Source organism: Rhipicephalus sanguineus, chromosome 6, assembly GCF_013339695.2.
Source record: "Rhipicephalus sanguineus isolate Rsan-2018 chromosome 6, BIME_Rsan_1.4, whole genome shotgun sequence".
NCBI classification, from domain to species: domain Eukaryota; kingdom Metazoa; phylum Arthropoda; class Arachnida; order Ixodida; family Ixodidae; genus Rhipicephalus; species Rhipicephalus sanguineus.
This window is the reverse complement of record NC_051181.1, coordinates 171,987,059-172,011,571: the sequence shown is the minus strand read 5'-3', so window position 1 is coordinate 172,011,571 and position 24,513 is coordinate 171,987,059. Positions and strand designations below refer to the sequence as shown.

The following is a 24,513-nucleotide window of genomic DNA, read 5'->3' as shown; positions in this document are numbered from 1 at the left end:
TAAGGCCCCGAGCCGTAAAAGTTGGTCGTACTATGAACTTTAGTGCCACCAGTTAGCTATGTAGGGAAGATCGATGTGCATCAGTAGCCACCATAGTAGCACAGTAGCATCAGTTCATCGGTGCTTGGTCGCCATGTGCGAACATATGTTTTGGTAGTTACTTGCCCCGAGTAACTGTACTTTGCAAGGATGAGGCGTCTGGCATTGCAGCTGAATGAATGGATATACTGCTCATGAGGTTTGTTCGTTGCTCAATCATGCATTGAAATATCCGCACGGGATTATCCTGACAAATTCTCTCGCGCAACAACCTTTCCCGTACTTCTCCTGTTTTCATTCCTTTCTCCCCGCTGCGACGACTGTGTGTTATATGAGCTATTAATTATTAACTAAAAAAATTATCATACTAGGTTGCGCTCAAGCTGTGTAAGGCATGTCGCAAGAAAGATGAAAAAGCAAGCAGCAAAACTAAAAAGAAAACGAAGAAGTGTAATTCGAGCTGTGCGACACATCTGAAGCTGTTTTATGCATCGACGGCGCAAAATGCGCCGAACAGCATCGTTCGCAAAACTACCTACCCTGTAGTCACTGCGTAGTTTTGTCGTGCGTAGGCGCGTGAACAGATGCAGTCGCGGGCGTGGCTTGTTTGAAGTAATGTCGTTATCTAAACTGAGCAAAGTGCAGCTGCGAACAGCAATGCAATGTTTTGCACACACACAAAATGTAATGAAAAACTTTAAAGGACATTTAGGAGCGCAGTCCGTGTGCGCCACCATAGCTCAGTGGTTAGAGCACTGGTCTCGTAAACCAGGGGTCGTGAGTTCGAACCTCACTGGTGGCTCGTAGGTAAATGTGGTTTATTTTTTATTTTTGCCATTTTCTTTCTCATTACAACGTTGCTGCGCTGCATAGCGTACGTTGTTTTATCGAAAAGTGGACGCCATTCCAGTTCTCATCGTTTGTCGTACGTTCTTTTCCTTGTACGCAGTACAGTCATGATATCCAGTGCAGCCACCCAGGCGTACACCATGCGCAACATTTCCCTTCCGGGCTTTTTTGGAGACACAACGTGCGATGTTTGGAAGCAACCGCAGCATGTGCTATTTCAGCTGGCCAACACCTGCTTCTGCGTATCCTATCTGGCACCTAATGGTCGTTACGGGATATTGTTTTTACACGCCCTTCTCATTTTAGGTTAGTACGTCACATGAATACATAAAGCCACATCGACTACACGCAGTTGGCAAGAAGTAACGCACTGAGCTAAATGCGCTGAGGGCAGCACTTAATTAGATGGCGATCGAGCCTCGGGGCCTTCGGAGATTCCGGTCGCGATCCGAGGCGCACCGTGTGACACCCCTACGCGTAAAATTTTCTCAATAACCTTTCTGGCGCTGTGTGTATCGCCTATGATCACTCTGTCATATATATTTTTCTTCAAAGTGCATCTCTCGTGTTACAGCTCGGTGGGGAATATGCACGTTTTCTTTTTTCTTTAGGCTCTGAGTAGAACATGTGATTAGATTGCCCATATATTGGGTTCCCAGTGCTTCGTTCCGTTCGTCTTTTTTTTTTTTTTTTTAAGCAGATGGGAGAGGTTGTGTGGACTGCACTGTCTTTGTTCCGGTATCTTGTGATGATGATGATTATGTGCCTCTACACATGGCTCATACCCACACTGGGGGATTGGCCAAGAATTGTTGATACGAATTTTTAAAGTTACAACTAATGATTACACACAAAAGGCAAGCAAACATAAAAAAGAACGAGTGCAATAATTATTTGTACATTCAGCCCAGACTTGTCATCCTACCTAGAAATTAGAATAATGAAATTAATGTGTTACCGAACGTCTTATTCTCTTTATTGATCTTTTTTTCTTATTGATTCATGGCTGCTATTGGAACACGTTTGCAATTAGGAATTTAAAAAAGCATTCATTTTGTTTCATGAAGGAAAGCACTAACAGCATCAAAAACATTCCTGTGGCTGACGCCCAAATCCGAAGCACCGTGCAGAATGTTACTTCTTCATCTTCAGTATAAACCAGCTAGTAGTACACAACAAAGTACGCCAGCTTGCATGATTTTGTTGTATTACATCGTCTTGTGTGTGTGTGTGTGTGTGTGTGTGTGTGTGTGTGTGTGTGTGTGTGTGTGTGTGTGTGTGTGTGTGTGTGTGTGTGTGTGTGTGTGTGTGTGTGTGTGTGTGTGTGTGTGTGTGTGTGTGTGCGCGCGTGTGTGTGTGTGTGTGCATCACTGAGTTTCCTGCAATGGACCTTTTTGCTAGAGTTCTTGTAAGCAGCAGTAGCTGCCGTCAGTATATTTGGGGCCCTTGTAGCGACGTTGCGGCGTGTAGGCTCCGCACAGCTGGCCCAGCTCACTCGAAGCTCGCTACCGCCCTCTATGATCATGTGACAATTCTGCGCAGCAGGTACAAAAGCTGCCTCCGAGCACGCGCGTTGGGGTGCCTCCCGTATGTTTACCAGTGGCGGCCGCAACAGAGAAAGTTGCAGTGGCTGTAAGAGGGACACTGAAAGTGAACATATAAAAGCTCTAGCTCTGAGAACCTCATCAAAACATGAGGTATCTTAATGGCGGGAATGTGACTCATTTGCGTGGTATCATCACCATTGTGGCAGTCTAAGTCACATGTGTAAGTTTTAATTTGTTAACTGATGCAAGAATGGCCAACCCAGCTCGGCAAGAGGCTCTTGGGTACGATATGCAAATGCGCGCATTAAAGATACAATGTTACGAATCGTTACAGTAAGTTCTCCCATATAAAAGAAACAAACGTGTGTATAATTGTGCTTGCACGAAGCATCACAGGATATCAGTACCATCGTCCGGCAACCTGGTATTCCATAAACCACCTTGCGTATACTGGAATGCAGGACATACTAAAAATCTCTGATAAAAGGCATGGCCGTGCCTACAAAATAAAGAATACGCCAAGCTGTGTACGGCCGAGAACAAAACGTGCACACAGAGGCAGAGTAATGACGTATCAGAAGGCCCCCCACATTCAGAAAGTAGAGGTATATACAGTAACTCTACTTTTCCCAAATATGCAGCCCTGCGTTTTCCCCTGGTAGCAAAGTCTGGCATGCCGGCCAGAAAACATCCATAGGAATGTAAAGGCGTCATGTGCAATAGCATTTTTTTTCCCCCAAACCTTCCTTTGTGGTGATCAGTTAGTGCACATACTGTTCAACCTTCTGCAAGTATTTCACGGGGGTTTTACAGCCTTCATAGTGTGGCACATAGAGTTTCATACTATAATACCTAGAGGGAAATCTGGTGTCTATGAGGGCTCCTTGAGCGGCGCTTCAACCACCATGATGGGAAGTACAGGCTTCAGATGGATTAGGTTCTTGAGATTCAGGACGCCTGTTTGCCGAGTGTAAAACAAAATGACATCAACTTATTACCAATTAAAACTTGCTTGGTTCTTTTGTACGTAAAACTTATTGCAAAAAGTTTGCGTGACCGTGAGATGGAAGTGAAAGCTGGACAAATTCAACCACAAGGGTATGCATTGCTCTGCAATTGTGTTCTAAATCTGGCATCACGATATAATGAATCATATATTTTACAACTCTTAAAAATAAATTTAAAAGGACCGACAACTGATTTTTCTCGACCCAGTTTTTTACGGCGCGACAGGAAGCTTACCCTTCGTAGCGTTAGTAGCTGCAGTGGTTTATCCTAAAAGCACCTAGTTATTTTATAAGCAGTATTTTTCTATCTGAAAGGCTCCAAACACGCATGAAGGCTTGCTCCAGCAACGCTGAGAATTGATAGCGATGCCGCTAGCCCTTGTGAAAGTTACCGTTGTTCTGCTTTCTCAGGAGTTACTGTAACTATGCTTAACCACCTTTATTTTGAGCTTTCCGACCAGTTTTGAAAATAGCAAGCTGTTACAATGAGATGATGTGGCTTTATACACCTTCTCGGTATTTGTACAGCGTTGTGTGCGCCTCCACCCAAGGTTGCCTGCGCCTGTGACATGGACGGCTTGTCCCGGCATGGGATCATTACGCCAAGCGAAGGCAGCGCCACTTTGCTGCATCCAACTAACGCAGGCCTATATGTACATTTTTATGGAGTAATACCTTTTAATATAAAGAAATGCACAATATTTCAGTACTAACAGAAAAGTCATCGAACGCATACACCGACCAGTGGTCACGTGACCGCCTTCATCGGACCGTTTATGATTTTGCCGCCAGAGGCGCCAAAGGTCACTTTTCGCGACTTTCAATGAAGAAATAAAAATACAAATCCACCTCTCACGAAATAAACAGGGTTGGTTTGAGTCAATGCGACGGACAATCTTTCCATCAGTGCAGTCATCTCATTTCGTGTTCTGGGCAGTTGTCGGTCCCTTTAAAAAAAAACGCGCTTGTTGTTCCCTCGAAGGTACGCATTATCTATTTATGGAAATAGTAACAGTACTGTATTGAGTGAGAAATCACTTGCTGCGATGCCAGGTGCGTCTATCCGAGTGGTGTGCCCCCAGCACATCTTTCGTTTTGTTGTGAAGTCAAGTCAGAGGAGCGTGACGGTGCGTCTACATAGCTTCGATGTCATTTTGCAGCTGATTTGAACGAGTTTTGGCAAGATGCGCTTATCAAAAAAATGTGAACTCTATGCAATTTCCTGCACTGGCATGGGACGCCATATCTATGCGCGGCGGTGAGTGCACAACGCTTTGCTAAAACTGTCAAATACAACCTGTAAAGCTGCAACGTCACAGCGAACCAAGAGATCTAGCGGTCTTCAGCCTCTTGGAACAACAAAGGCACTGCTTGAGTGCTTTGCAACGCACCCCACTGCCCACGCCTCGCGAAGAACGAAACTGAAACTCTGGAAAAAGGTCCATAGGCAGTTCGCTAGCTAACGCATCCAAAGCAATCCAAAACCTATACTTCCCATCATTCCCATGGTTGAACGATCGCAGCGGCAGTTCCCTCTCTAGGTTATTGTATGAAAATCTATGGTGTAGCAGAAGCATAAAGAAGGTGGCCGGCATACCTGCTATCTCGAAGGCTGTGCTTTTCCACCATGCGAATGCTGAAATAGTCATAGCCCTCAAGCTGAGCATGATGATCACAGACAAAGGTAATTGAACAGCCTTTTCCTTTACAAATGAAACAGTTAGCTATACAAAGTTCTATATTGCATGACTCGAACCATAATATAAAGATTTGATGTGAACTTTAGCATTTTCTTGCATGTCTGTGCATTTGCATTCAAGAAAGTATTGCCTTTGAGATTGGAGTCTGGGAACTGGCTGGAGGTGCACTGACGAAAACCAACTTCCCGTTCTTGAGAAACTAGGCAATTAACAGTGCCAAGTCCTACATTGAGAGCTCAGGACCACAACATTTTGAGCATGAAGGAAGGGATGGTAAATCTAGCTTAGATAGAAAAATGCCTATCCCAGCGATGTGCTTTCAGTAACAAACAATGTAAGGAACTGCTGACTTACTTGATATTTTGAACTTGTGAGCACGATGATAGACGATTACCACACTGGAAGAAATCAGGAAACTTGCATGCTGATTTCTGACCTAAAACTGCCAGGAAACACTTGATGATGCTGGCATCTCTCACGACATCCTTTGAAATACATGGCAGTAGCAGACAATTACGAAACTGGCGCTTGCATCCAGTTTCTTTGGCTGGGGGGTGACAGGAGTTTGGAAGAAGGTCCATTACCTAGAGGGGCGCTGCAACGGTGTTGTATGCATGGGAATGATGCAGGGACGATTCAAATCGGTCAGGAAGAGCCCCGACACCCAAAGACACATCTGGCTTGCATCACAATGATTAATTTTGCACTGAAGCAGCATGTAATGAGCCATTGTTCTCAGCATTACAAAGAAACAACTTTTGCCCTGTTTCATAAGATGTAAAATGTAGCAGCCGTTCGCTAATGTTGGAAGACAGACAACAAGGTCAGCATTCACTTCATTCGTCTTCCTTTAGCCGTTTACAGACACCCCGCAGGTGAGTAAATTTTTATTGTAAATTGTTACATGGGTGAATGAGATCCGTTAATGAAGCTTTGCTTTTAGAATAGCTTTGTTTGCGCAGTTGTATCCATGTTGTAGGCCAAACATCGCTCAACACTAGCCTCGCAGACACGATCGTTCCCATGGTTGAACTGAGCCCCCTAGGAAGATCACATAGATGGTGGCTCCATATTTCCCTCTAGTTATTATTGTAGGAAACTCTATGGTGCGCCCAGCATGTCAGATGAATGTTTCCATGATTCTCACGAGAACACTTTCATTTCCCCAGGCTTTCTGCTCAATTCCACATGGGCATGGAATGTAATATGTGCTCCAGACATGTTCTCTTGGAGCTTCAGTTTCATGATACTCAACATGGTGCAAACCATGTTCCTTCTCTACACCATGAGACAGGTCAAGTTTCCCAGGGAACTGGAAGATATATACGTCCTCATGTTTCAGCCTTTGCAAGTAAGCATTCAGCCTGTACAAATGTGGTAGGTGCGAACTGAATGTCAGTGAAGTTGGATTTAACCGCTGAACCATATTCTTTGGTGCATAAGTGCTTCTGCTTTTATAGCTCTTCCGCTGGGCAAGTATTTCTTGCGTTTCTATGTAGTCGACTCAAATTTATTGAAAACTCACCAGAAACTGCAGTGCAATTTGTGTGCCAGCATCCTGAACACCTTAGGCCGCTCTCAGTTTGGATATATATTATTAGGGGTCCATTTGTCTTTATTGAATACATCCAGAGTTGTTTGTTGCAAATCAGTTCTGTGGGATCCCACAGAAAAGGTTACGAAAAGTATTTTTAATTGGTTCTCATTGGATTGCTGTTCGCTTCACACAGTGCGGAATTTGTGCCAAATGAGTGTATACTAACAACTGAACCTTTATTAAAAAACGAATATTAATACCAAGCAAACCACCCGTTCATCACGCACAGAACCCAAACCTCAGATGTGCGCATTCAGATACCCTATCTCAACTTTGTTCAAAGCAAGAGAAGGCTTTGCCACACAGTTATCACCGCCTTTCCCAATAAAGAAAGTTTCCATAAGATCACGTGCCGTCTGGTCACGATGGTGTGCAAGCACTTTTCAGTGATTCCACTCCTGCGCCAACTGCGCCAAAGTGCGCCAAATTGTATTTACTGCACCATCCTGATAATATCGACGAAATTTGCGCCAAACTGCGCCAAAGTCTCGGGTTTGGGGCCGTCTATCACCGGCAATCGCACCGCCGGCGCGTCAGAACATGTGCAGCTCGATCTTGGGGCTGCCAATAAAGTCGTGATCATGTACCAAGAATTATTCCGCTGAATAAATAGCGCTCGCGCGTGCGTTCCGAGTAAGCCACGATGCCATGCACGGTGCCGACGCAGCTTCTGTTCTGCAAGTCGGCTCGACAGCAAAACGCGCTCTCCGCAGAGGCTCGTGACGTCTAGGCCTATCGGTAGCGAGAAAGTGCGACGGCGATTCATCGACGGACGTCGTCTGTTCCAGAAACGCTGCTGATAACTCGTTTCAAGCGTCGCATGGCACGTAAGGAAAGCAATGTTCAGTAATAACTACATGTGTGCCGCTAAAATGTCTGTCACTTCTGTTTCCGGACATCGCGGAATGAAATCTGGGATCACTCGCAGTAGATATATGGGACAATATCGAATTTTCCTTGCTGCGCGTTTATGGAAGAGCACGCGAACGGTGGAAACGCGTTGACACTTTTCCTCAGATATACTTTATCCATGGATCTTCATCCAGAACAGCTTTTTCGTAATTACTTCCGCCAGCACGTCCGAGTTTGTAATCACTCTGCGGTAAATACCCCCTAAAAGGCCCTGCCCTTCGAGCTCACGTGCTAGGGTTCCAATTCGAATTTTTTGCTTGCTTTTTTAAAAACGTCATCTCATTAATAAAATCATATCTCCTGGTCGGAGCAGCCGCAAATGCGCAGCTGTCAGTAGCGGGCCCATCACTGACGGCCCACACTGAAGCGGCTACGCCATGTTACACGTCCGCCCCTCGCTTTCGGGGGTTAGACCTTTTCACAGACGGCTCCCTGGGCGCCGCCATAGTTCTCTTTGGGCTGCGCTAAATAGGCGTGACCCCCCAAAAATGCACTACCAAGGCTGTGACCTCGGCCTTTGTGCTCCCGCGCGCAGCCCAACATGGCGGCGTTTTTTCTCTCCTGTGAAAAGGTGTATAGCTAACGGTTAAAAAAACTCAGTTTCGCTTAAGATAATAATAATAATAATATCTGGGGTTTAACGTCCCAAAACCACCATATGATTATGAGAGACGCCGTAGTGGAGGGCTCCGGAAATTTCGACCACCTGGGGTTCTTTAACGTGCACCTAAATCTAAGTACACGGGCCTCAAACATTTCCGCCTCCATCGAAAATGCAGCCGCCGCGGCCGGGATTCGATCCCGCGACCTTCGGGTCAGCAGTCGAGCGCCATAACCACTAGACCACCGTGGCGGGAGTTTCGCTTAAGAGCGAAGCAATGAATGCGATACCAAAAAATTGTATTGTGAAACGAAGTAAGACTAGCAGCTAACTCTTTTGGATCCGATCTCGCGTAACTCAACAAAACGCTGGTTTAAGGGAATATGGCCCCTCCAGGAACCGAAGCGTTTTCTTCCTCTGAGTTCTCTAAACGCGAAGTAAGGTTTGAGAGCACAGCAAGTTTACGAGCCGTCTCCTGATGCCTCGAGATAGCGCGCGCGCAAGCGACTGCGCCCTTCGAACGATGCGCCCCCCCCCCCCCTTCCGCTCCCCTGGCGTCCCTTCATGCTCCTCAAGCGAAAGACGGGCGGGGCGTTTCCTCTCTGTTTGATGAGCAATCGACGGCAGGCTCGCACGCGGGAAGATGTTATCTCATGCGCTGTCCGTGCGGCGGAGACAGACGGCCGGCTAGTTTAATCTCCGCTTGAGCCGCGTTCGTCGCCAGCGCTCGCGAGCTTTTACCCGTGGCTAGAATGCGCGTGGTGATGTTATTAATTTGGACTTTATACGGAAAATTACGGCAACGGCGACGCCAAAAATCCGCCGAGAGTGTCCATATAATTGCTATCGCAAGGGTCAATGTACGGGGCAGATTTTGCGCCCCCCCTCTTAGGTGATAAGGGTGGGGGGCGGCTGCCCCCCCTGCCCCCCTGTGCGCACGCCTATGCTCCTGAGATGATTTTTTCCATGAGATTTGCAATGAATCGAAATATTTCTAACCTTCATAAGAGCCCCATAATAATACTCAGCTGCTTGAATGTTAATGCAATGTGCTTCTGTATGCACTCCAGGATGTAAAATTCGCTGCTCCAAAGTGCTCCCAGATGCAAAATTATCTGCTCCAAAGTGCTCCAAGATGAAAATTTTGCTCCTCCAAAGTGCTCCAAAACGGAAATTTTGCTGCTCCAAAAATTGCTCCAAATCAGAAGTCCTCGGTAGCATCACTGACTTTTGCATCAGTGAAGACCGGCGTGCAACCACACTCACGGCAGTGCAGGGACAGGTTAGACGACGGCCGCGCTTTCAAGGATAACCGGTGGTCTTGCAGGCGAGCATTCAGACAGCGGCCTGTCTGTCCAATGTAACATTTACCGCAAGTGAAAGGCACTTCATACACAACTCCTTTACTGCACACTGAAAGGCTGTCCCTGTGTTTTCATTCTACTACTATTCTACTACTAGTCCCACGTTTTTTCGCGCTATTTATTAACTTAAGTATAGTTATTTTCCTGCTAAGGTAATATATTTTTTTTATTTTATAGGCTCCAACATGTGACTAAACTTGTTACGTTGTGTTGTTGTTGGAGCACATTGAACACAGGACCAGCCCAGTCGATAGCAAAAGTAAAACTGTGTTTATCCTGGATACACAGATTTAGGACGTGTAACATAGGTGCTGTTAGCTGTCGATTTAGTCCAAAGATGATGCATAGATGGCAGGAGAATAGAAAACGACAGTACCGTTTTGCGCATATATAACAGAACTGTGATTAACTGTGTCAACATTGTATTATTTATGAAAAAAAAAAAGCCTTCTAAAAATCTTGAGCGTTCATGAAATATGGTAATTTCGTGTGCTTCAGTAACATTAGATAGTACACTATGTGATGAATCATGAATGTTTTTTAGACTAGTCTTATCTGTGTCATATAATTTGCATGCACAATGTATTACGTGCACATGAGCTATTATACAGGTTTTTTTTTTTTTCTTCGTGTGCATTTGTATTCCCTGGTGGCGCCGTTTCAGTAGTGTGTGTTCTTTTTTTTTTAGACAATACAGATTTTTTATGAAATCCTGTGATAGTAAGGCTCTTGTCGTTTTCACACACGCACTCCACATCGAGGCGGGAAATCTGTGCCGCAGTTAAAATGACACTGTTACCACTAATTAACAAAAACTCATTAATTAACCATTTAATTATTGACTTGAGGGTAGGTGTTTATATTACAAAGTTGTAGTGCGTACCAATTTATGGCATACCTATTTTTTACAAATCAGAAAAGTTGCACGTAGTTTGAGATATTGTTCATCGAATGTCAAGGGCGAAATCGAAACTGATCGCGCAAAGCGAGCATGAAGTCCGACTGTTCTGCTACGTCAGACCGGAACTACCCGTCACAAGGGCGCAACGAAATTTGAATGAAGGTGCTCTGCGGCCGTATGTGTTTGTGAAAAGCTGCAAGTCATCTCACTTGTGCCCACGCATCGCCTCATTTTCGCGCTTATCCGTTTCTTTTGAACTGTGCACAAGAAAACCACGATATCAACCTTCTCTTTGTCTGGGAAGCATAAAACTCCGGAACTGCCATTTCGGCGCTTCTTCTTGCAGACACGCGAAATGGTTATTCGCGCCTCTTTATAGTTTAAGACAGAAACAAATAAGCACCACCCATCGCACGCAGACATTAAGCTGTCTACCTCTGTATTTCAGAATGCTTGCTGATTTTTCTGGCCAGATTCTTCTTCTGCACACCTTCATTCGTATTTCGTCACTTCCCTGTCACTCGTCGTCCTGGTGTTCCGCTGCACTTTGTGCATGCCGGGTGCGATCAGTTCCGATTTTGCCCTTGAAATTCGATCATGAATATCTCGAACTACGTGCAACTTTCGTAATTTCCAGAAAATGGGTGTTTTAAAATTGGCACGCACTACAACTTTCTTATATAAACACCTGCCCTGAAGTCAATAATTAAAAAGTTAATTAACGAAATTTTGTTAATTAGTAGCAACAGTGCCATTTTAACTGTGGTAAAGTTTTACTGCCTCGACATAGAGTGCGTGTGTGTGTGAAAACGACAAGAGCCTTACTGTCATAGGATTTTTATTAAAAATCTGTATTGTTTAAAAAAATACACCCTGTATATATAAAAGGATAGCACTCTAAACTATGCCTTGCGTCTTGCCCCAAATGGAAAATTTCCTGCTACAGAATCACAGATTTCTGCTCCAAACCAATATCTTTTCAGCATCAAAAGCAGCTCCGAAACACCAAATGCTGCTTTTATTAGTGATTGTGTGAACTATTTTATTTATTAATTTTCTAGCACTTATGGTTATTTCATCTTGGTGGAAAAATGTTGCTTCTGAGCACACATGATTTCTCAAAAATCTCTCGGGGTGCATTCGCCTCAGATGATATGAAAGCCTTCTGATGCACCATAATTTGTCATCGTTTTGCAAAGCATGTATGTGCTGTGTGTCTTTAAAGCAATGTGTGCTACACACTTTGCTCTGGCTGATGTTGTTGATGAATAATGGTTGAGCCCACTTGTTTACACAATTCACATGGTGTGATGCTTGGTGCGGTTCTATGCTTCTGCCGTGCCATATTACCTCTGTCCATGTGACTGCCCACTCGACATGATAACTGTATCAGGCCTTTGCTAAAGCTGTTTCCAGCACCGGCGTGGCTCTGTGGTAGAATGCCTGACTGCCACGCAGAGTTCCTGGGTTCAATGCCAGCATGAACCGTGGTTTTTATTTCTCATTGTGTGCAAGGTCACACGAGTTTTTTACTGCACGCTGTGTCCAACTTCTGATAAGGCGCTTCTGCCTTAAAACGAGATTGATTATGCATTACATGAAAACAAATATGACAAGTTGTGTGCTTTTCCACCAGGTACCACGACTGCTGTTCAAGAAATTGGTGAGCCTGGAGTATGCCCAAATATGTAACCTTCATGCTGGAGAAGCTTATGCCATGCAAAACTTGACAAAGACTGATCGCTTGGGACTTTTGATTGCTGGAAAGTTAGTATTCACTACATCAATAATGGAATAGGTCACCTATTGCTGTTGTGACCAGTGCATGCAAATTCACATGCAGTCTGTTGCATTGTTTTGTCCTTAAAGGGACACTGAAGTGCATTTTGTATATCAAAGATGCCTTTTTTGCTATAGGCACTTTTTACTTTCTTGCTTGCTATTTCTGTGCTGTGCTATTTTACCATGCCTTCTTTTTTTGCTATAGGCGATGTTAGACATGACGTTGCAGCAGGCACAGCCTATAGGTGCCAGTAATTAGGCAATCATTTATGACCATAATGTAGCAACATGCATGCACACTCTGCCAGATCTTTTATTAAGCAGGAGAGATAGGTGTACTATTATGCGTTCTATCCATTCTGCCACCACTACCTGCCGTAGCTTAGTCTGTAAGGCGTGGCGTTGCCAAGCTTGAGGGTGCACATTCTATTCTTAGCCAGCCAAAATGCAAAGAAGACCCATGGGCTTAGATATAGATGCACATTAAAGAACACCAGGTGGTTAAATGACTCCAAGGTTCCCCACTATGACTTTGGCCCATAAAACCTGTGGGGTTCGCCGTCTACTCCAATGAAATCGGCCGCTCGTCGACATTGGGATAACTCGAAAACCATTTATTAAGCAAGCTTTAAAACTGTTAAGGCAACAAATGAAAATACATAAACGCAAACTTTCCCAAACACTTCCATGCCGGTGCCGTTAACCTTGGCCCCGGCGGACCGCACGCCGTGCACACACGCACACCTCAAGCAAGTTTGCCGACCACTCCCCCTTGGCCGTTCGCCATGCTCGCTTATGAAACATGTTTCGATTCGGGCACATGCACAGTGGCCCTCGCTGCTGGGTCTTATCACGTCCAGCGCGGTCATGGGCGAGGGTGGTGATTGGGTTGTTATCAAGGATTCCCCACAAACCCCAGCAATTATTCATAATTAATTCCGCCACCACGGCTTTGTTGCGCAAGAGGTGTACAGGCACCTCTGTCAGACACCAAAGAGGAAGGATAACTATAAGTGCACAGCAATAGAAATGAAAAAAAAAGTTGTGATGAATATGGTATTGCCATCCCAGCTGGGTGGAAGTGATCAGTTGAGGGAGAAAGGAAAAAATTACATCATCTCCCGCTAAAGGGGACACCATGAGGCGATGCGAAACCGAAGCACTTGCACGATGGCGTTCTGTTGGCGTTCGTTGGGCATGCTACCGACCTCGCGCCGTCGTAGCGTAGGAGAGAATGAGGTGCGTGAGAGGGGGGGAGTGCAGGAGAGCAGGGGGAGGAGGACGCGCATGCGCAGTGAGAGTGGTCACGCCACACACCACCACCACCGGATTGAACTCGGCCATAAGATGCTTCGCATCTAAAAGTGAATATTGCAATCTTTCATAGGCCGGCAAACTCACTCATGAGTCAACTCACTCGGACTCACTGAGACTCACACTGAGCCGTGAGTCTGAGCCTGGGTGAGTCCGGGTGAGTAATGTTTTGGTGAATGCGAGTCTGATTGAGTTCAGTTGAGGAATATTTTAGTGAGTCTCAGTCCGAGTGAGTCAGGATGAGGAAAATTTTGGTGAGTCTGAGTCCGAGTGAGCCCTTAGGGCAAAATATATTTCATGAGTGAGTCTGAGTGAGCTCCACATTTTCTGCCGACCTATGCAATCTTTATATCTCCGTTCATGTTACGTCCTTTTCAAATAAATTTTACAAAGTGTAATCTTGAAGGGCATCACATGTCAAGAAAAGGTGTTTCTGGGCCCCATTAAAGGCATCCTGAACCGCTTTTTTAAAGGGACGCTAAAGAGCAAAGCGATATTTCTCGCATTAGTAAAGTAGTCTTCCACGATACCAAAAACACCACGCCTGCTGCGAGAAGACGCTTAATAAACGAGAAAACGCGCAAAAAGAAAATACAGGTGGCGACGCCACCTGGGAATTCCCGCACCATTTGCCGTGACGTCACATATTTCTGACGGCGCCTGCTTGGGCCTATGTAGTTCCTAATCGGTTAAATCGAAGTACATTGTCCTCTGAGGGGGGCAGAGACTTTACATAACGAGTTTCTGGAAATTTCGTTGAGCCAGTGGCGCCAAAATACGTTAAATGCTTTTGGAAATCTTTTACGTCACGAGTTACAAAGTTCGGCGCAAAATTTAAAAATGCAACTTTATTTCACCATATGGTGGTGAAATAAACTACACAAGAGTTCTCCGAGCACACTTTATCAATCTAAACCAATTCATTGTTTCTCTTTAGTGTCCCTTTAAGTAATCATCGAATGAATTTAGTATCGGAGTCAATTGCCTCACGAATCGATTGCTGCAAACATTTCTCGAATCCGTGAAGAACGAGCTAAGTTAGAGGGGTTTGTCACACTCTTCAAGTGCTTTCTCTCATCCTGACGAGCACGCTGGAAGCTAGACAGGGCGTGGGGGAAAGAAGTTACGTCATGATGAAACGCAGTCGCTTTCTCCCATTGTGTATCCCAAGTGTGGCTACTGTGTGATGTTAGCAGGGACATGGCAGCACCCCATGGCAAGAAGCGCATCTTATCCAAATGCCGCTCTTGATTTACGTCGGCTATTAGCTAATAGCATGCTATCTGCAGTCTGACGCCAAACAGCAGGTGCTGGCAGCTCCAAAGAGCACTGCTGTACGAAAAGAGGGCCCTGAGAAAATGGTAACTTCGCCCTAAAAAGACAGGGCGTGCAAACACGGACACAAGAAAGAAGTCAGGACACCACAAACGCGCACCACAAACCGTGTTTGCACGCCCTGTCTTTTTAGGATGAATACTTACCAACTAGCTCAGCTCTCTGTTATTGTAAGGTAACTTCACGTTCCGCTTCTAAACTCTCCTTGCCACACACAACTGCAAAATCTGGCTGAGCTGTTCATAGCAGTGTCTGCTTTCCGCATGATGGGTTTTTTGCACCAGGGCGGTTCATGACCCTATTTAGTGTACCTGTACATAGCAACATACAAGTACACAGTGCAAATGAATACTGCCAGTATATTCAGGTTCTTGTAATATTTAACATGCTTTACTTATAGCATAAATGAAAAGGGATGACAAGTGCACTTGTGGGTATAGTGCTTACCACTGGAGTTTTAATCTCAACTACAGGTTATTTTCAATAGTAGCTGCTATTGAATAGCCACATTGCCACGAGTCCTGGCTAAACCATCGTGATATTTGCTATTTACCTTGGTACATGTATCTATAATTGACAAGCATCCTTATTATGCTTGCCTCTTTGTTAGGACATTTATTTACACCACTTTAGCAATTACAGATAAGGCATTACACATTATACACAACATTTTCTATTCCACGACCTACGTTTTTTACATGTTTCAGGGTCAGCGTACTGACAGACCATCATTTTTTACACTATATACATCCCCGTGAGTTCTTGGATTCTCCCGAATTTGAGTCTACTCGGTCTGGCGTTGATGACAAATTCAAGGTATTTACAACACTTTGTTGTGGACCTTTCTCCACAATAATAGGCTTTTCATTTGCAGATGATGGGGTTAGTCGTTTGTGTGTGTTTATGCTTGTTGTAACATTCCAGCATGGTTAGCAAGTTTAATTGAGTTTATAATTGAAATATCAAGTATTTTTATTTGTGAGAAGTTGTTTATTTTGATAGTGTCAAGCAATGAGCCCTTAACTACAGCATGAAAACACCTTGCAGCTTCTTTTCAACGAAAAGCAGAAACTTTTCGCTGGCATGTTTCATCATCCTCAGGCATGGTACGTGTACATGTTTCTGACCAAGTTGTGCAACTCTGCTACAACTGTCTGATGTTTCCAGGGCTTCAAGCCCCCCCCCCCCGGCAGTCCGACGGTGGCACTGTGGCACCCATTTCACAAGCGCTGGAGTAGAATTTCTTGACAGTAGTGCTTTGTGCGGGTAAATTATACTCTGCAATTTTCCGAATAATGATTTAATCGCGACTGTTTGGTTGACGGGGTGTCAGCAAAACAGAAGAAAACAGGTATCGTCGTGCTGCTGAATGCAATTCACTGAGACACTGAACACCACGGCTAACGCCTCCTGAAAGCACGGGTAGTGAAAATAAAAAGTCACAGTTTCGCCTTAAGAGCGAAGCAATGAATGCGATAGCAAGGAATAGGAATGTCACAGCAAGAACGGCAAGCAGCTATTGGCCGCGAGATCGAGCGGAGTCGCCACCTGGCGGCTACTGGCTGAAGCGCGCCTAGTGTGGATTGCTCCCTGCGTCGTCTGCTAGCCACGTCGTTTTTGCATGTGCGCGTACGTCCTGCAAATTCTCAAAGGGTGGTTTATTCTTTTATGTTAGCACGATTTTAACTGATTGTACGTATACCCAACATTGTGTACAGAAGCAAATGGGCTTGCTCGGCTGCATGCGCATTGTAATAAGATCAGTGAGTGCGACTTTCGAGAAGGCTGTGTATTGGTGTCGTGCCCTTCGTTCGCCAGAATCATTTCAGTGTTGATGCCACTTTCTGGTTCAAGCACATCGTAAAGTTCGCTTGGCATAGTCCCAAACATGAGGAGCATTAAATTGTGTGTGAATGCAGCGTTTTAGCGACTCGGTGGTAAACAAAAACGAGGCTCATGCACTTTTGCGTTGTTGTGAGGTGTATAACTGCGGCACTGTAGTTCATGATTAGCTTTAGTTGCGCTTTAGTTGCGCTCCAGCGAAATATTTCTATCGAGTGAAGTCTGAGACTTCGGTACTCAAACTGTCCCTTAAAAAAAACAGACAATGGAATGACACGGCAGTGATAAAACGGTATTGCCGCGCGAAATTTGAACTTGGGGCGAAATTTATGCAGAACCACCCGTGTTCTTAGCCCGACGGCGTGCCTTACATTTATGTCGTATAATTTCACGCAAAACCTCATCCTTTTTTTTTTCACATTATCTTGAGCGTTTGTGTGGAGTTGTTATAAATTGATGGAAGGCAGCGGATATTATTATTTTGAAAAAAAAAAAGACACTTTTTCCGCAAAATAACCGGACCTTTGTTGCATCACTGTCGTGCACGTAATCAATCGATGAAAGCTCTGTGCTAAACTCTTACCTGCGTATGCGTATTCGCGTGAACAGTGCTATTGAACTCATTGCACAGGAATATGGGCTGGTATACAAATGAACAAGAAGTAAACACTTAAGTAGTTCAGTCGTGCTACAGCAGTGCGTAGTACACACAACAAAAGCTAAACACGTACAGAGAAAACAACAATATATATATATAGTGCGTAAGCGCAGCCTGTCATCCAGGGCGAGCATCCCTTTCATCTGCAGATTGTGCTTCTCTCACTAATAATAGGAACGTTGGATGATCTTCGTGCACGGTCAATTCAACAATGAGGAGTGTATATATTACCAGTAAGCAGCAATCAACGCATTTTATTCGCCGACAATCGGCTCAAACTGCTCACAACGAAGCGCCGCTGTGTGCATTTCTATACGCGCCTCCGACCGCCTCTCCACACTAACGCGGCGACGCTGCTGCCGCCTATACGTCGATCTCGCGGCCAATAGAAACTTGCTGCGCCCTGAGCAAGCACAAAAGACGCAGGAAAAGAAAACACACAAGGCGAGTGCGAACTAACAACTGTCACGGCTAGACACTTGCAGCGCGCTGCTCAAGCACAAAGAAGGAGGCACGAAACAAAAACGCACAGGTATACACAGGGCGACTATCAGATCACTCCTTTCGCAAACGCGGCCGCTGCAGCGAGCAATGTGACCTTCGTGTGGTCTATAGCTTCAACGCAAACTTTGCCGTGAAAGTACAAGACGTACAAAACTCGCCCTCAAGAGATAATCGCACGAGAGCGTTCGAACACGCCCTGTATGTCAAAGTACAAGTCGAGGGCACACGCCCCAACTCCGGCGAAACACTACACAGTTTTATAATTGGGGACCCAAGAAATTTGTAAGTCGCCAGGACGCATGCGCAGAGCGCAAGCAACCCTCGGACTCTTGCGCTCGCGTTGTCCCAAGACCCTGCAGCACCTTCCTTTGGGCGGCAAACAAAACCGCAGAGCGCGCGACCTCAAGAGAAGAAAATAAAGACGGCGCTTGGCAGTGGCACGTGAAGCCATGGCTGGCGTTCCCTGTGGGCGTCGATTTTGGTCACCTCTAGTTAGTACATATTCCTGAGGCTAAAATTACAGCGCAAACGCACTTCTTTGTCCTTCTTAGTCCTTCCTTACTTCTTTGTCCCTGCACCCATATGAATATGATTTCATGTCTTCACGTATGTAATGCACTATCATCCTTGTTACGCGTTTTGGTTTGGAGCTATTGTTGTGTGCGCATGTGCGGTAATTTTGCCTTGGGCTTATATATGAATTGGCATATGAAAGAATAAAGCAGTTGTTAGTCGGCGCTTGTGTCGTACATTTCTTTTCTTCGTGGGTGTCTTGTGCATTTGTGCTGTCATTTTAGCCTCATGATTCTGGTCGCAGTGTAACATATATACATGATTCTGGTTCAGCCGTCTCGTTTCTTCCCTCCTATGGCATAAGTCTACAAGAGCCAAAGCGTTTCCACTAGCCCGCGCCACCACGAGCCACGGGACTCTCTTCTTTTTCGATGGCCGAGTGGCCACGAGTGGCGTGGCACTACAACCCCAAAATGGAAAACTAGCGCGGGTCGCCAGCGATATACGACGCAAACGTAGCGCGGGCAACGATGCAGCATGGCTCGCGTCTTGCATAATTTTAATTTCGCCACGTGTGGCGTCCCGTACGTGCGTTTTACCCAACGCCGCGTGCGTTTGTATTCTGCCGTTAGTATCCTGGAGAACGAATGAGCCATGCCGTAATTGTATAAGGCAGCGAGCTGCGGAGCGAGGGGTCGCAGGTTAGAAACCCCGGTCGAGCGCTTCGGAATTCTTTTCTTCTGAATTATTTGCGGCTTTTATTTATATATACATACATATACATATCTGGGGCATGACGGCGACGGCAAAAATCCGCCGAGAGCGCCCATATAATTGCTATCACAATAAAATATAGCATTGTCGCGCCTGAGGTTCTGAATCCAGTGAGTCAACTAATGTTACTTTAAGCTCACATATCTATAAGCCTTTACATCCCAAGTTGCTTTTGAAAAATCTTTCCGAAAATAATTTCGTTTAATGCTTGATTGGATTGACACGTTGAATAAATGCCGGAAATACATTCGGAATAATATATGTATTTGTATAGTATTCATAAGGATTTGTTCAGTTCTAGAGACAGTTGGCTTCACTGCACTGAGATCATCGCAAACACCTCTCTTAACGCTTGATCTATAGCATATATACATACAGTGAATCTCATTGATACGATTCTGCATAATACGTTTTTCAGCTTAATACGTTTTTGTTTTTATTCTCGGCCGACATCCCTTGGAAATAATGCATTATCGTGCATTTAATACGATCACATTTTTGCCCAAAATTGGATAACACAACCGCGAAAGTGAACCTTGACCAATATATCTAAATATCCTGCCTTCATTCTTCGGTATGCCAGCTAGCACCGCGTTCCAACAACCCACGATCCGCGCGTTGCAGAGCCGCTGGGGATACAGCAGCATCGGTTTTGCGGTGAAAAGATCGCTGCAAGGCGATCTTTTCTATTTATATGTATATATATATATATATATATATATATATATATATATATATATATATATATATATTGCCGCTTTATGCCCCCCCCCCCCCTCCAATGAAGGGAGACTAAGCCCTGGATGTTTCAAAGATGAGATTAACAGTGCAACGAACAAAAGACGAGGACAGGTGCCCGTCCTCGACTTTTCTTTCTGTTGTCTTGTGTTTGTGCGTTAAAGGGGCACTGACACAAAATTTCGCGGCCGACATAGCCTGCGGGATCGATTCCCGTGAACATGCGTATATCATCTGCAATATATCAACAGCGAATATAGCTTGGAAGGTATTTTAAATGAATTTTGAAGTTTGCGTGAACGATCGACATCCTCGCTCTATCGACACTCTCAAAGGGGACCCTGGGAACCCGCTGCTTCCGTCACCTGACCACGCTACAACAAGTTATGATGACGTCATAGCCGCCATGTTTTTTTTTTTTTTTTTTTTTTTTTTTGCCGCGTTTGCTCCAGCAGCCTACTTCCCGGCAGCTGCTCGCGAAATGTGCGGAAAGGCGTCACAGTTCTGTGTGCTGACATGATCGAGTGCTGCACCCGCTAGGTGGTGATAGTTGCACCCGGAGGCTTGTCGTTTTTGAAACCGAAACTGACACTGGTCGGTAATAGGGAGCCCGCAATTAATCATCTGTCGCGCGTTGCAGCAAACAATGTGCCGTGTTATGACTAACAGGTGCCCCAGCAACAAATTGCAGCAAAAAAACGCGAGGCTAAAATTTTTGATGTCCGTACCCCTTTAGTCCCTTCTTTGAGACATGTACCAAGTAGCCTGCCTTTCGCCGTTTGTTCAGTCTGATGGTCCTCAACAGGTGTCTATACTGGCTGTGACCCCTTGCCGATACCTGTTCTGGCAGCGTTCCAACCTGGAGTACTTGCTTATCAAGGAGCCTCAGCTGGCAACTGTTGTGTCGCTGCTGATTGCTCGGGACATCACTTCCAAGCTGTATGCTATGAATGAAAAGGCAGGTGTTATTTGCTGCCTACTTCATTATGGTGTACCATACATACTCTTTGAATTGAATTCTACAGGTGCAGATATAAAATTGACTAGTTAATGTCCTAAAACAACTCATCAAATAGAGATGTTTCATTAGAAGGCCCATGGTTTAATTTTGGCCACTTTTGGTTCCCCAAGTCCGTGTACATTGCATTGCATCTTCGTCAGAATGCAGCCACAGCATCTATAAATTGAACCTCCAGCTGTGAACACTAAAAGGTCACAGCCACTGAGCAACCACGGCATGGCTGCTGTTTGGGGAGTTTTGTTGCACCAGCATATGTTCCCATCATGATTATGCCTACATTTTAGCTTTGCTCGTTTACGTGTACACATTTTAATATTCATTTCAATCCTTGTTGGTCAGGAATGCACATCAATTGGTGTTGTTATTTAAGGGGGTCGCGGGGATCAAGTCGCGAAAATAGCCAAAAAATCAATTTTTGAATAACAAACACTCCTTTTGGCATCTGTGGCCTCTTATTTATGCAGTGTCTAAATGATTACATCGAAAACGCACTCTAAGTGTCCGAAAAAAATTAAATAATTTTGTAAGTGAGGTCGGTGAAAAAGAAGCCCAAAATCGCGTTTTTCCTGCCACCGAGCGCCGCCATCTTGGCATCGTTTCAAAGCTCAAAGTTCCGCCTTTCCATTCCCGCCCTTTTTGCTTATGATCACCGCATAGAAAAAGCACAAAAAAAAAAGGCGAAACGTTCTCATGAACCTTGCAATGTACGCGGCGCTCCTATTGGCGGAGCGCGCGACACCGTTGGGAGGCACTTTTCTATTGGTTGTTGCCGCGACGACGGCCACTGTGTTTACGAGCGGAGTTATAGTGTACTCGAATATTCTAGTACACTTTAGCGGAATGCTCGCTGCTTGATCACTCCGTGGCCGTAAGCACGTGAATCGCCGCTGTTCGAAAGGTGACGCGTGTAAGGGCGGCAAAGTGCAAACCTATTTAGTTTCGTACGGACGAAAACGGGGGACACGTATCGCATGGATCTAGGGATGGTAAAATCAATGAACGATTAATCGATTAAAGGAGCACCGTTAATCGATTAATCGTCATCTATTTCCGCCTTTCAGTTAATCGAATTAATCGGTTAAAACTCTTCGATTAATCGATTATGGCAAACCCCCCGCCCTGTGCGCATGAGTGCGAGGCGAGCGATTCCGAGACGCAGAAGTCGAGCGTAGCTACTCTTTCTCACTACCGCGCATATTTGTACGGTAGTAGAACAAGCCCAAAGCCGGCGGCGGCCCTATCCCATAGAGGCAGAAATGAACTCGCAGGCCTGGTCTCTGTCGCTGCCAGGGCTTGGAGACAGACGCGTACGGCGTCTATCTCCAAGCCCTGGCAGGAGGCGGCCGCACCCCAACGAGGCAGAGATGCACTTGACCTCTTCTCATCGGTCACAGCCTACTGCATTCACCTCCTCTCGTCCCCTTTCTTCTGTCGTGTGCTGGTAAACCGTCGGCAAAAAGCACGTGATGCTTGCTTGCTATGTTGCGTTATTATTATTTTGGTGCGTATAATGTTTCCTTTGTCATGTCATTATGGCGAGCAATCGCAAGAGCAGCGCGGTGTGGATGTTCACAGAACATTAAAAAACGACAACTGCAATGTGTGATAAAGGTGGTAGGAATTAATCGAAGCCAGCGACGGAAACTCTTTAGATATCACCTGCTTCTCGCCCACTTTATTCATGTGCCCAAGAGTCATCCTCCAAAACGTCGTCCTCCAAAGAAAAATGGTCATAACTAAAATTACAATGTTGAAGACTCCGTTCCCGAAGGCACGAATCTGCCTCTTCAGGTAAGTTATAACTATCTCGCTACTTAGCCAAGGCCCTTTGGTAGGGGTGTGCGAATATTCGAAAATTTCGAATAACGAATCGAATAGCGTTCTATTCGATTCGGTGCTCGAATCGAATAGTGCATATCCGAAATATCGAACAGTTTTCGAATACTTTTCGAATAATCAGCAACGGCGAAAAATGCTTGAAGGAACGAGACGTCGGAGCAGCGAGAGGTAACTTTTCTTGTTTTCGACGTCGAATTACCCAGATGCATGCAGCCCATGTACTTACGGGACTTTCGACGCAAGGTTGAACACAGAATAAAGACGTTCTTGCTTAAAAGTCCAGTGTCGCCGAGGCGACAGTTTCATCAATCCACCATCTGATATTAACTCATGAAAATCGCTGAGTAGTTATGTATCAGTTTCATTTAAAAACTATTTTAAAAGTACCGCCTTGAATATTGTAGTTACTTCCACATTTCAGCCTGCAGGTACAAAATATTTCGAAGGCTCGCGTTGCTGCTCTGTACAAGTTTGCTTAGTTTATATATATGGGGTATTTTTTGTCGGTTAAAAGTAATAGTAATGCTCCTTTGTTAACGATTGTGAATATTTCTTTCCAATAAAATGTGTTGGGATTCAGGGGCTGTATCGAAAATTGTTACCTTACCAGTCTAAGGCTGTTTTAAAAATGGTTGCCTTACTATTCGAAAACTATTCGAACATTATTCGGTTTGTATTCGTATTCGATTCGGTGTCATCACTATTCGATTCGTATTCGATTCGGTTCCAATCTTCACTATTCGCACACCCCTACCCTTTGGGTAACTTAGCTTGAAAATCAGGTCGCTCTTCAATTACATAAGCGACTTTTATGTTTCAAGATGTTGGACTGTTGTTAATTCGTATTCGTTCAAAAAGCTGCGTTCTCTTCGCAGGACCTCTTCGTTGGTGTCTGTGTTTTCTTGCACTATGGCTTTATTGAATGAAAGCAGGTCGCTCTTCAATTACATAAGCGATTTTTATGTTTCAAGATGTTGGACTGTTGTTAATTCGTATTCATTCAAAAAGCTGCGTTCTCTTTGCAGGACCTCTTCCTTGATGTCTGCGTTTTCAGCGCTATGGCTTTATTGAATGAAAGCAGGTCGCTCTTCAATTACATAAGCGATTTTTATGTTTCAAGATGTTGGACTGTTGTTAATTCGTATTCGTTCAAAAAGCTGCGTTCTCTTCGCAGGACCTCTTCGTTGGTGTCTGTGTTTTCTTGCACTATGGCTTTATTGAATGAAAGCAGGTCGCTCTTCAATTACATAAGCGATTTTTATGTTTCAAGATGTTGGACTGTTGTTAATTCGTATTCGTTCAAAAAACTGCGTTCTCTTTGCAGGACCTCTTCCTTGATGTCTGCGTTTTCAGCGCTATGGCTTTATTGAATGAAAGCAGGTCGCTCTTCAATTACATAAGCGATTTTTATGTTTCAAGATGTTGGACTGTTGTTAATTCGTATTCGTTCAAAAAGCTGCGTTCTCTTCGCAGGACCTCTTCGTTGGTGTCTGTGTTTTCTTGCACTATGGCTTTATTGAATGAAAGCAGGTCGCTCTTCAATTACATAAGCGATTTTTATGTTTCAAGATGTTGGACTGTTGTTAATTCGTATTCGTTCAAAAAGCTGCGTTCTCTTTGCAGGACCTCTTCCTTGATGTCTGCGTTTTCAGCGCTATGGCTTTATTGAATGAAAG

The 24,513-nt window shown here is 44.8% G+C and overlaps 1 protein-coding gene and 1 non-coding gene across 4 annotated transcripts in view; both read left to right on the top strand.

The window, feature by feature from the left end:
• The first annotated feature begins 9 nt into the window (after window positions 1–9).
• LOC119397051 (popeye domain-containing protein 3) overlaps window positions 10–24,513 on the top strand; it is a 37,940-nt gene continuing 13,436 nt past the window's right edge. Inside the window, exons 1-6 of one of the 3 annotated variants that reach the window (XM_037664483.2) lie at window positions 10–238; window positions 989–1,194; window positions 6,312–6,493; window positions 12,154–12,284; window positions 15,656–15,764; window positions 20,783–20,935. In XM_037664483.2, the coding sequence (XP_037520411.1) occupies window positions 219–238; window positions 989–1,194; window positions 6,312–6,493; window positions 12,154–12,284; window positions 15,656–15,764; window positions 20,783–20,935 (801 nt within the window). In that variant the 5' untranslated portion in view covers window positions 10–218. The remainder of the gene's footprint in view (window positions 239–988; window positions 1,195–6,311; window positions 6,494–12,153; window positions 12,285–15,655; window positions 15,765–20,782; window positions 20,936–24,513) is intronic. The other 2 variants (XM_037664484.2, XM_037664486.2) reach the window with 2 other exon arrangements.
• On the top strand, window positions 769–841 carry Trnat-cgu (transfer RNA threonine (anticodon CGU)). Its single transcript has one exon. It is a non-coding gene; the product is annotated as a tRNA-Thr (tRNA).